Below are 12,450 nucleotides of genomic sequence, written 5' to 3'. Positions count from 1 at the left end.
GGAATCCGTGTTAATTGATGAATATATCTGAGCATCTGTTCATCTACTAGGAATGGCACCCTTCATCCGACCCCAGCTCAGCCCCGGTACACTCAGTGCGTGGTGACTCGTTACCTTAGACGGGGATACCTTCGCTCAGGAACAGGAGTCCATTTCAACGCTACCTTTCAGCGTCTCCGGTAAGGATGGCTGAGAATCGTCCGAAGTAGTGACGGTACTCCGTTCAACAAACACGCTCATCTCCCGGGTGGATACACAGCAAGCTGTGAGTCCGTAAGAGGTTCCACTCAGATGTGGAAAAATCCACCACAGGCTCCGCAGACTAAGTTCAAGACTAGACTTCATCAGAGACCCACTTGAGGAGCTCAGGAGACTTGACCGACTGACTGACAGACCCAGTTGACCTCAGAAATTCCAGGAAGTGTGGACTCTTAAAGAGTTCTCACTTCTGGTCACCTCAGGACTTACTGATTGGTTGAAGCAACCAACAGGGGGTGGTTCTAGTGATGTCAGAGGGTCATTACAAGTCAAGAAAACAGCAGGAATGTTTTAGAAACGTCCCGTACAGACAGAAGACGTTATGGTGAAGTGGGAGGAAGAGAGGCCAGTAGCTTCTTGTTTACCGTCTGCTAGGTTTAAAAACACGACACTTCGTTCTAATAACTTCTTTCTGACTTTAGACCGACGTCACAACTTCTCATTTAGACAGAAGATCAAAAATGCATAATTACTTTGTAAAATAGACATTTAACTTGATTTCTAATTTAAATGAGGATTAAAAAATCATTAATACTGTTTCACAGTTGATTTAAAATGAGTGGTTCACTTCAACATTTAGAAATGGTATGAACTAAACACACTTTTGATTTATCAAGATATTGTAAAAATAGTAATGATAATATAAAAGAAGAGTGTTCTTTCAATTGATTACTTCAGGATACAATTAGACAGTCTCTGGATGAGCTAATTTGTATTTCTGGATTCAAATCAATGAAATAACAGTTCCTGTCCCATGAAGGTCTTCAGAGGCAGGTTTTGGTCGGAGGCCGAGTTCACTAAACGGGTTTGTGAACGTGTCACAGTCCGGAGAGTCTAGCGTTGTAAAACTGTAACCTTTCCTGCTTTTTTAATATAATTGATGAAACTTAATTGACGTCTCATTGATTTATTGATAGTATGAGTTGCCACTTCTGAGAGAGATAGAACCAGAGGAAGTGGTGGGGGCTGGCTGAGGGTCCAGGGTCAGAGAGGAAGTCTGAGCCCCACTACTAGCCGTAGCTAGCTGCAGTGACTGACGACCCGCAGTCAGCTCTCAAAACGCAACAGCACCTACATTATTTTTGTTCGAAACGCATTAATCCAAAAATTCCAATTTGTATGTTCTAGATTATAAGTCTAATTTACAAAGCATGTTTTGTAGAATTCTCTTGAGTCGTCGCCAAGTAGCAGAGGAAGGCCTTTAAGGACTTTAAGTGTGTGCCGTCTAGTCACATTGGTTGTCTGACAAAGACAAATAAAAACAATTGAATAACAATTTAAAAAAAAGAGATCTACAACAAAGAAACTGGAAATTGACAGTTTAATATTCTCTTAAACTTCCTTTGTTTCAGGTTCAATTTTTCTCTTCTTTGTTTTTGGAAATTAAAAAAAATGTAAAAAAAATTATTGGAGACATAGATTGTCTTTTTTATATAAATAAGAAAATCATTTGCATTTTAAAGATTTGAGTGTCACATAAAAAGGGCGGCTGTGGCTGAGTGGTTAGAGCAGTCGTCCTCCAATGCAAGAGTTTGAGGTTCGACTCCACCAGCAGTCGCATGCCAAATTGTCCCTGGGCAAGACACTGAACCCCTCATAGCCTCTGATGTGTGTCCCATCGGTGTATGAATGTTATCTAAAAGCACTGATTAGTCTCTTTAGAATGATTTATTAAATTAGCTTTGTAGAGATCTAGTAGAATGCTGTATGAATGGGTAAATGAGGCACAGATTGTAGTGTAAAGCGCTTTGAGTATCTTGATAAGATAGAAAGGCGCTATACAGTCCATTTACCATTTAAAAATATGTGCCAGGCCAGATGTGTTCTACAGGGTAGACTTTGACACATTTGATCTAAGACTGCCAACTTTGTATAAACTGCTGATTAATACACAGAAATCATTTACACTCTGGTATAAAAAAAAATGAGAAAAGAAAAATCGTTTGGAAACCATTTCCTCACATTTCTGTTCTTTTAAAAATAGGTATTTTGTGAGTCTGATACAATTCATAAAAGTGTGCATCAAAACATTTGTAATAACTGTACCTTTCATGTTAATGTAAAAAAAAATGGAGAGGATGGTTTGCGTTCACATTTTTGGTTTGCCTTAAGAAAAGAAAATACTAACTATCCAGTCCATGTGGTGCATTAGTTCACTCAGTTTCTCTCCAACAGTTCCTTGTTTTAAAGTGAAGAGTTGGATGAATTGTGGCGTTTACTGGTCCAGAGCCTCAAAGAAATTTTGTTCCAGATTCTTACTCACAATCCTATTAAACTCAGCTAATACCTGAAAAAGAGCAATGTAGAGAACAGAACCAGAAGATAGAATTAGTAACATTAAAAACACCGTATACCGACTAGCAAATGTTATTACTTTCAAACTGGAGACATTAAAGTTCTGAACAAAAGGTTAAGCAAAAAAAAAAAAAAAAAAAAAATACAATTCACTATGCATATGTTAGTTTTTATTCTTTTAAAATGCTTGTCACAAATTGAGCATGTTAGTCAGTTTTCAGTTGCTTACCAGTCCTTCAGTGAACAGTGCTGGCCATCTGACAATCATTTCTTGAACAGTGGGCTCGTTTTTCACTATTTCTTGTCTGCGCATTGGGAGTGTTTCATTCATTACTTGTGCGATGAGAGATGCATTGGGATGTTTCTTTTTCATTTCCTCAACAAGACTGTTTCTACGCTTGTCGACAGTTTGTTCATCCTGGTCTTGTGGCACATTTGGAAAGTAATTTGCTTCACCCCTTTTTGGCCGTTTAATATTCTTGTTCGAGGCCTCTCCTCCAGGATTCATTTGGCTCCTTTTGCCGCCATTGACTGTCACCTCTTCACATCCAGCTTTACGAAGCTAAAATAGGAAAGTCATGTAAATGAAGTTTCAATTGAAATTAAAGAAGTGGTAAAGATATCAGCAAAACTGGCCTGTGTTCTGACCACAGTAGTGAAGTTCTTCGTGACTTACAACATGATGCCCGCCATATTACTTGCATGAAATTTAAGATAAACATTTCATGCTATGCATACAAACACAAATTTTATGCCAAATAACTTTTTTTTTATATTGTTAAAAATTTAGTAACCTTTGGTCTCTGAAAGTGAAGAGTTTGCAGACCAACAGTGGCGTGAACTCCGGTAAAAAAAAAAAAAATTACCACAGCACACCAGCAACAACTAACAATAACACAGAAAATAGTGTACAAAAAGAACAAATATGTACTCACCAAATTAATGTACCACGGTAAATAAAAGTTGATGGTGATGAAAATAACTACAAGTTACAAGACTTGTCCAGGCATGTCCAGACCTGGTCAATTAGCAGGTGCACCTGAGCGGGAAATGGAGGACCGTTGATCTGTGCATGTGCAGAAGCTTCAGGGTTAACCGTTTACAATCCGAAATCCCCACCACTTTCAAATACTTAAGTTTTTTGTGTGGCCTCAACTTAAATATTTTAACTAATGAAGCATTTTTTTTATCCAACAGTTCACACAACTTATTTAATATGAGTATAAACAACAAATTGATGAGAATTAAGTTATGTTCTCTTGAAATCTTTGATTAAGCTGAATGTTGCGTTTTTCAGTGGTGATGTCAGGCAGGATGAAGACAGATGAGTCTTCCTCCAAACTATTATAGCAAACAAGAGAAGCTTCAGACTTCCAGCAGGGATAACGCATCTCTGAGCCCAGTGAGGGCTCACCAGAACCACCCAGAACTTTATCATATATACCGGTACACACAGCAACTGGAGGAATCAAACAGCTGGTTCTGTTTTCAAGATCACTCACCAATTATTTTATCAAAGGTTTCTCCTAACTCTTGGATGTCTTTCATCCTGAAGTAATGATCCCCGCCTTTTCCCACCGTCAGAGGGTGCAGGTCATCGTCGAAAATGTCAGCCCCAATGGCGAAAACATAAATATCTGCAAACGGAGGCAGGCAGAGAGGTTTTCTATGATGAGTTAAATACTTTAGTATGAAACATCTGCAGTGACGAGGACAGAGTGTCTGTGAGCTTCAGGAAGTGACAGAGACATGAAGCCTCATCACATCAGGACAAATCTGAAGCTCACCAAGAAATTCGTCTCTGGATACATTTTGTGGGTTCATGTAGACCATGTTCTTGATTCTCTCCACAGTGGGTTTAGGAGAACCACCCATGTTGTAAGCACCTGAAGAGAAGAATACAGATGTTCATCTTTTTAAATCTTTTTAATTTAGACTGCGCATACAACCCACTAAATGACATTACTAGGGAAACAAGACATTTATGAGAGGGACTTCTTTCAGCAAACTGCTGTGAAATTGACTGAAGTGATTGTTACATAAAGGAATCCAATAAAACAATAGTGTAGATCTTTTTAAGTCGGGTTCTGTGGAAAATAATATAATCATTTAATATGACACCTGTTGTAGACAGTTTTTTCAGCAAGCTCTGTTTGGAAAAACAAAGTTTAACTCTGGCTAAATTGATAAGTTCAGTTCCAATGGGACAAATAATAAAGTGGATTGTTAACATCTTAATGGGATAGTCTGATGATATTGAAGTGATTGTAGTGTGTCAAGGTCAGCTTTGCTGTACCTTCACTACTAATTATTTGAATATATAACGAGTTCTCTCTTTTTCGAGTTAAATTAATGCCATGTGACGAGGTAACTGTGAGGATTGTTTAATCAGTGACATGAGACGTTAATTTCCTTTGACCCATCAGAATAAATGTGGTCATTTATTTAACAGAATCAAAATTTAACATCAAAACATGTACACGTGATTAGCTGATCTGGTTCTGATTAATAAAACTTGGCACGCTTTACTAATAAGACAAGACATTTCTGAAGGCATCTAGATTACTGGCAAAATAGAAGAGTTTAAAGGAAGGATGGGTGAAGAGAAAGATGGGTGAAGGGAGGTGTCTGTTTGGACCAGGATGGCACGCTTCTTCCAACACCAGCTCAAACCTCCGGTACACTTAGCGCGTCACGACTCGTTACCTTCGCAGGAGATAAATCAGCTCCGGTGTCGGGTCCATTTCAACGCTACCTTCCAGCGTCTCCGGTAAGAGTGGCTGGCCATTGTCAGAAGTCGTGTCAATTTACTCCGTTCAACAACAGGCTCAGCTCCCTTCGAAGTTGGAGGCATTACACCCGGGTGGATTCACAGCAAGCATCTGTGAGTCCGTCAGAGATCCCACTCAGGAGTGGAAGACTCCACAAGGCGGAGTAGACTCCAGAAGACCCAGTAGACTGGAAGTCTCAGTAGACTCAGTAGTTCCAGGAAGTGTGGACTTTTAAAGAGTTCTCACTTCCGGTCACTCAGGACTTCCTGATTGGTTGAAACAACCAACAGGGGGTGTGTTTCAGTGATGTCAGAGGGTTATTAAAAGTCAAAAAGACAACAGGGATGTTTAGGAATGTTTAGTACAGACAGAGAAATGCTTTGAAGGAGTGAGAGGAAGCAGGTGCCAGTTGCTTCTTCTTTACCGTCTGCTAGGTTTAAAAACAATACACTTCGTTCTAATAACTTCTTTCTGACTGTCTCCGACTTTTTACCGACATCACTACTTCTCCTTTAGACAGAAAATCAAAATGCATAATTACTTTGTAAATAGATATTTAACTTGATTTCTAATTTAAATGATGATTAAAAATAAAATAATTAATACTGTTTCACAGTTGATTTAAAATGAGTGGTTCACTTTAACATTTAGAAATGGTATGAACTAAACACACTTTTGATTATCAAGATATTGTAAAATAGTAATGATAATAAAAAGAAGAGTGTTCTTTCAATTGATTACTTCAGGGTACAATTAGACAGTCTCTGGATGAGCTAATTTGTATTTCTGGATTCAAATCAATGAAATAACAGTTCCTGTCCCATGAAGGTCTTCAGAGGCAGGTTTTGGTCGGAGGCCTAGTTCACTACATGATGTTTTACCAAATACTTATCATTAGTTAGTACATACAGATGTAGTGAACTTAACCTGATGTCAAGACTAAGCCTAAGGTCAAAACCCTTGACCTTAAGAACCTTGTGGGACAGGAACTGTCATTTCATTGATTTGAATCCAGAAATACAGGTTCACCCATCCTGAGACTCTCTTTCTTGAAAATCAAGTGGAAGAACACTCTCTTTTTATTATCATTACTATTTTACAAATGTTGATAATCAAAGTGTCTTAGTTCAAACCATTTTAGATGTTGCAGTGAACTAATCGATTTTATTAACTGAAACAGTGTAATGATTTTTAATTCTCATGCAAAGTTAGAATTCATGTTAAAGCTGTTACAGAGTAATTATGCATTTTCTGATTTCTGTCTTTGAATGAGCAAGTGTGCGTTTTCCAGGGTCAGGAATCGAAGCAGACATGTGTTGGAACAACTGCCTTGTTTTTACATCCTCTCAGACGTCAACAGGGGGGTTTTGGCACCTGTTTCTAAAACTCGCCAAAACAAAACACTCTCTGTCTGTGAGAACAGTTTAATCTGTTCAATAACATTCTTGCTGTCTTCTGACTTTTAGTAACCCTCTTACATCACAAAACACACCCCTGTCTGGTTGTTTTGGACCAATCCGGGACGATCAAATGAACCGGGAAAAGAGCTCTTAAAAATGCCGGTACTTCCTAGTTCTCTCAGAGTTGAGTTGAGTTGAGTTCAGTTCTGTGGGTTTGGAGAAGTTCGGCGGTGCGGACAGTTCTGATATGTCCTAGTGCTGGCAGTTGCTGTGGGAGCCGGGAAGACCCTGACATGACCACAGAGCTCTTCCGAGTTTCATGGGATTATAACATTTTCCACTGAGGTGAGCTTGTGTCGGACAGAATCTCACCATTACTCCGGATGATTCACAGCCATCCTACGGAGACGCTGAAAGGGTGCGTTAAACGGAATCTCGCCTGAGACATCTCCAGGTAAAAGAGTCGATTTCACCACCTAAGTGTACTGTAAGGAAGAAGCTGAAGAAAGCCCGGAGAGTGCCGTTCTGTTCAACACTCTCCCTCAAACACCATCTTTCACCCCCTTTAAACTTCATCTTTTCATCTTTAAATTCTTCTCTAAAGTAGAAATCCTTCCAGATAATTTAGAAATGTCTGTGTAAAGTGCTCATCCACCGCCGTGTGGATGAAAATCATAATTGTACAGTTTCATAAATGTCTGTGGTGAAGCAACGGAAAATCATGGCCGTATGGTTTTCCTGATTGATTATGTGTTATTTTCATATTTTGCCAAATTAATGTAAATGTTTGATGTTAAACTTTGATTCTGTAAATAAATGACCGCATTCATTTTGATGGGTCAAAGATAAATGACGTCTCACGTTTGCATTTCATTAAATTCAATGCACGTTTTATTCAGTCCAGAAAAATGAGGAATCCGTGTTAATTGATGAATATATCTGAGCATCTGTTCATCTACACAGAACATTGCTTCAAAAATCACCAGACTATCTCTTTAAAACAACGTTGGTTATGTCAAAGAGCTTAGTGATAATTTCAAATAGTAGGAAGTGAAAATTACCATCTGTAAACATGATCAAGACGTGGCGGTATTCTTTAAAACCCTCAAGTCCGGCCCGCTCCTTTATAAACGCCATCTGTTCCTCGAACCTTACGAAGGCAAGGTTGAGATCTGTTCCTGTGTTTTTGTCTTAAAATCACAAACAGACACGTTCACCATAAAACACCATTAAACAATATAAAAAAAACAATAAACACCAAAAAAACCCACCAACAAACACTATTAAACACTAATAAACAATATTAAAGACCAATAAACACCAGTACAGGGTTAACAACAATTGCCACTGGTGATGCTGACATACAGGGTGCCAGCGGAAATTGTGCTATTGTCAGTCAAAGACCACGAGGAGGGAAACGTCAGGAGACAGAGGGAGAAGAGGAAAGTCAAGAATGTAGGACAGAGAGTTGCAACTCTAACTGTGGACAGAGAATGGATGATAAGGAAACCTGGTGATGGAATAGTGAAGTGCAGGACACCGTTCAAAGAAAGAGGTTAGTCAAGAAGAAATATGACAGTAAGAAGAGACGGGAATATAAGGAGATGGGATGTAGAGCAAAGCGGGAAGTAGCTAAGGCAAAACAGAAGGTGTATGATGAGCTGTATGGGAGGCTGGACACTAAAGAGGGCGAGAAGACCTTGTACCATTTGGCGAGACAGAGAGATCAGGCTGGAAAGGATGTGCAGCAGGTTAAGCTTGTTCATGATAGGAATTGCAATGTTCTAACAAGTGAAGAGGGTGTGATGGGAAGATGGAAGGAGTACTTTGAGGAGCTAATGAATGAAGAGAAGAAAGAGAAAGAAGAGTAGAGGTCATCAAAACTGCGGACCAGGAAGTGGGAAAGTAGTGAGGGTAAAGTACAAAAAGCTCTGAAAAGAATGAAGAAGGGGAAGACAGTAGGAACTGATGACATACCAGTGGAGGTTTGGAAATGACTTGGAGAGATGGCATTGAGGTTTTTGACTCAAATATTCAATGGCATATTTGAGGATGAGAAAATGCCTCAGGAATGGAGGAGAACTGTTCTGGTGCCCATTTTTAAGAACAAGGGTGATGTGCAGAGTTGTAGCAACTACAGGGGAATTAAGTTCTGTTGGACTCCTGGCGGACATGTGCAGACATGTTCCTGTTTTTAGTTTTCTACATTCACCTTATGGTCTAGCTGTTTTTGTTACTTTTTTGCCATCTTATTTGTAAAAAAAAAAAAAAAATGTATGCCTTTTTATAATTGTCTATTGTTATTGCTGTTGTCCATTATTGTCATCATTCTTTGTTGAAATCAGGTCTCTCTTGTAAATGAGTCCTCGAGGCTCAATTGGATTTACCTGTCTAAATAAAGGTTGAATGAAAAGTTGATGAGCCACACAATGAAGATCTGGGAGAGAGTTGTGGAAGCAAGACTTAGATGAAAGATGACAATTTGTGAGCAACAGTATGGTTTCATGTCAAGAAAGAGCACCACAGATGCCATCTTTGTTTTGAGGATGCTGATGGAGAAGTATACAGAGAGGGTCAAAAAGAACTCCATTGGGTCTTTGTGGACTTAGAAAAAGCATATGACAAGGTGCCGAGGGAGGAGGTGTGGTATTGCATGAGGAAATCTGGAGTGGCAGAGAAGTATGTTAGACTGGTACAGGACATGTATGAGGACAGCAGGACAGTGGTGAGATGTGCTGTAGGTGGGACAGATAGTTTCAAGGTGGAGGTGGGATTGCATCAAGGATCGGCTCTGAGCCCCTTCTTGTTTGCTCTGGTGATGGACCGACTAACAGATGAGGTCAGGCAAGAATCTCTGTGTACGATGATGTTTGCAGATGATATTGTGATCTGTGGTGAGAACAGGGAACAGGTGGAAGAGAACTTGGAGAGGTGGAGGTATGCTCTTGAAAGAAGAGGAATGAAAGTCAGCCGTAGTAAGACAGAGTACATGTGTGTGAATGAGAGGGTGGAACAGTGAGACTACAAGGAGCAGAGGTCACAAAGGTGCAGGACTTCAAGTACTTGGGGTCCACTGTACAGGCAAATTGGAAGTGTGGTAGATAGGTGAAAAAGAGAGTCCAGGCAGGATGGAGTGGATGAAGACATTTTTCTGGAGTATTTTGTGACAAAAGGGTGTCAGCAAAGGTCAAAGAAAAGTTTACAAGAAAGTTGTGAGATCATCTATGTTGTTTGGTCTGGAGACAGTGGCATTGACAAAAAGACAGGAGAAATAACTGGAAGTGGCAGAAATGAAGGTGTTGAGGTTCTCCTTAGGAGTGACAAGGATGGATAAGATTAGGAATGAGATCATCAGAAATACAGAACAGGTTGAACAATTGGGAGATAAAGTTAGAGAGACCACATTGAGATGGTTTGGACATATCCAGAGGAGGGACAGTTGGTATACTGGTAGAAGGATGTTAGAAATGCAGCTGCCAAGAAAAAGACAAAGAAAAAGGCCAAATAGGAGATATATGGATGCAATCAGAGAGGACATGGAGGTAGTTGATGTGAGGACACAGGATGCAGAGGACAGAGAGAGGTGGAGGAGGATGACTCGCTGTGGCGATCCCTAAAGAGGGAAAAGCCGAAAGAAGAAAAAGAAGAAACACAATAAACACCATTAAACACAACACTATAGGCTGCTTTGTATTTAAAACTAGCTACAAACTCACCGCCTACTTCAAACTTCTCCAGGTCCTCTATGACTTTTGTCAGCTCTACTTTGGAATCAAAAAAATCGAGAATGTTGACAACTTCATAAACTTCTGAGGAGAAGAAGATGATTTCGTAGTTTGGTGACACGCTGAAGGATGCAATCTGTGAGAACAGATGATGTGACATAAATACATGGAAACATGTGAAATGCTTTATTAATGCAACACTTCTTACATCTCATCTTACATCTCATCTTACATCTCAAACTGCTTATGGTTGTTTTTTGTTGAGTAATTGATCCATTTATTAGCAGAGAGCGGCTCCAGAAGTGAGGTTTGAGAGCGAGCCAAGGACTCGAGCCAGCAACCATCAGTCAGGATTATGACTTGTAATTCTTAATTTAATTTGCGTCTAATGGGCTGTTGTTCTGGCAGCAGAGAGAAAGTGTGTTCATACTATCTGTGCATTGTGTCAAATGTGCTTCTAAAAGTGTGACAGACAATAGAATAAATTCCATGCATTATTCAAGAACGTAAGTCGTTCCACATTCGAGGTTTTTTAGGAGGAATAAGTGTGTACTGGTAATTTTTTTTTATTATTATTTAGATTGGCTCCTATGTAAAACTGATTTGCCTTGTCATTTTTCCCACCATGTGATGGATTAAATGTTCTGCCTAACTGCTATATTTTAATGCATTTTAACATCTCAGCACATTTATTGCTGGCACCCATCAACAGCAGCCTGTAGTTTCACCCCATACGCATCCTCAGACCCCTAAACTCAGCCCCCCATCAGCAGAACCGTCCCGACCCAGCTCCAGTCCAAACAGCACACTGCTGACTCTGCCAATGGTAAAAGAGAGGGCTGATACAACAGCTGACCTGCTCGTTTAAAAGCCACATAAACCTTTTATTAAATGCTGTTGATGGAGCCTACAAGCCTCTGAATTAATTTTTAATAAAAAGTAACTCTGTTTAATTTGGTGAACCCTTCAGTAACAGCTGAGGTTTAAACTCCCCAAGCTGTGTTTGCCAAATCAGATTATTGTCTATTCCTCCCTATTCCAAATGGTGAATCTGTCCCAGTGGTTTTCTGTGTGTATTCTTTCTCATCCATCTTTGGTTGAATTCTCATGAAATTCTCATGCATTCTGATTGCCGCTGTGCTTCATAATTCTCTTCTGGGCTCAATCGTAAACGCTCTGATTGTTGCGTTTTCCTGTATGTTTTGGTTAAATTATCTAATTTGTTAAAAAAAAATTCCAATTCAGTAAAAGCAGATATAGTAACAATGTAGTTGGAGTTGTTTATAAAATGTGTCTATGTTGGAAACAGAACATTATCAGCTGTCGATAATTTACTTTTTGTGCTGCATGATTATCGCAGTGTGCCAGACTCACAACAACCTGAGGTGCTCCAAATTCAGGTTGGGATCCCATTTTCAACAATTTCCTGTGGGATCAATAAAGTTCTATCTTATCTTATCTTCAGTGTTTTTAAAGACCAGGTTTATGTATTTAAATTCCTGTTCATTCCCCAAAAAAGTTTATAACTTTGATAATATAATCCCTGAAATTCTGATAAATTATCATAAAATGACTAACAGAATTCATAGATGAATGAAAGTAGCTGAAGAGGTTCATGTTGTCGTTGTGTTCTTGTGTAAGTGGTTCATTACAAAGACAGATGACTCACTTCAGACGATTGTGGGTTGTGGCTCAGTGTCGTTTTATTTTGTGGGTTGAGGGTCTGTGTTGTTGTTTTGTGGTTTGTGGCTCTGTGTCATTTCATTTTGTGGGTTGAGGGTCTGTGTTGTGGTATTTTGTGGGTTGTGGGTCTGTGTTGTGTTATTTTGTGGGTTGAGGGTCTGTGTTGTGTTATTTTGTGGGTTGTGGCTCTGTGTTGTGTTATTTTGTGGTTTGTGGCTCAGTGTTATGTTATTTTGTGGTTTGTGGCTCAATGTCGTTTTATTTTGTGGGTTGTGGGCCTGTGTTGTGGTATTTTGTGGGTTGTGGGTCTGTGTTGTG

General features: G+C 39.4%; 1 protein-coding gene across 1 annotated transcript in view; it reads right to left on the bottom strand.

The window, feature by feature from the left end:
• Positions 1-12,450, bottom strand: part of LOC119420895 (complement factor B) — a gene marked incomplete in the record, with an annotated part of 63,215 nt that overhangs the window by 41,030 nt on the left and 9,735 nt on the right. Inside the window, 4 exon segments of the mRNA XM_037688315.1 lie at positions 4,056-4,190; positions 4,341-4,439; positions 7,786-7,914; positions 10,441-10,585. Of these exon segments, the coding sequence (XP_037544243.1) occupies positions 4,056-4,190; positions 4,341-4,439; positions 7,786-7,914; positions 10,441-10,585 (508 nt within the window).

This window comes from Nematolebias whitei, chromosome 14 (genome assembly GCF_014905685.2).
Source record: "Nematolebias whitei isolate Nwh7 chromosome 14, NemWhi1, whole genome shotgun sequence".
NCBI lineage: Eukaryota > Metazoa > Chordata > Actinopteri > Cyprinodontiformes > Rivulidae > Nematolebias > Nematolebias whitei.
Note: the sequence above shows the minus strand (reverse complement) of the source record. Positions and strands in the feature narration are given on the sequence as shown.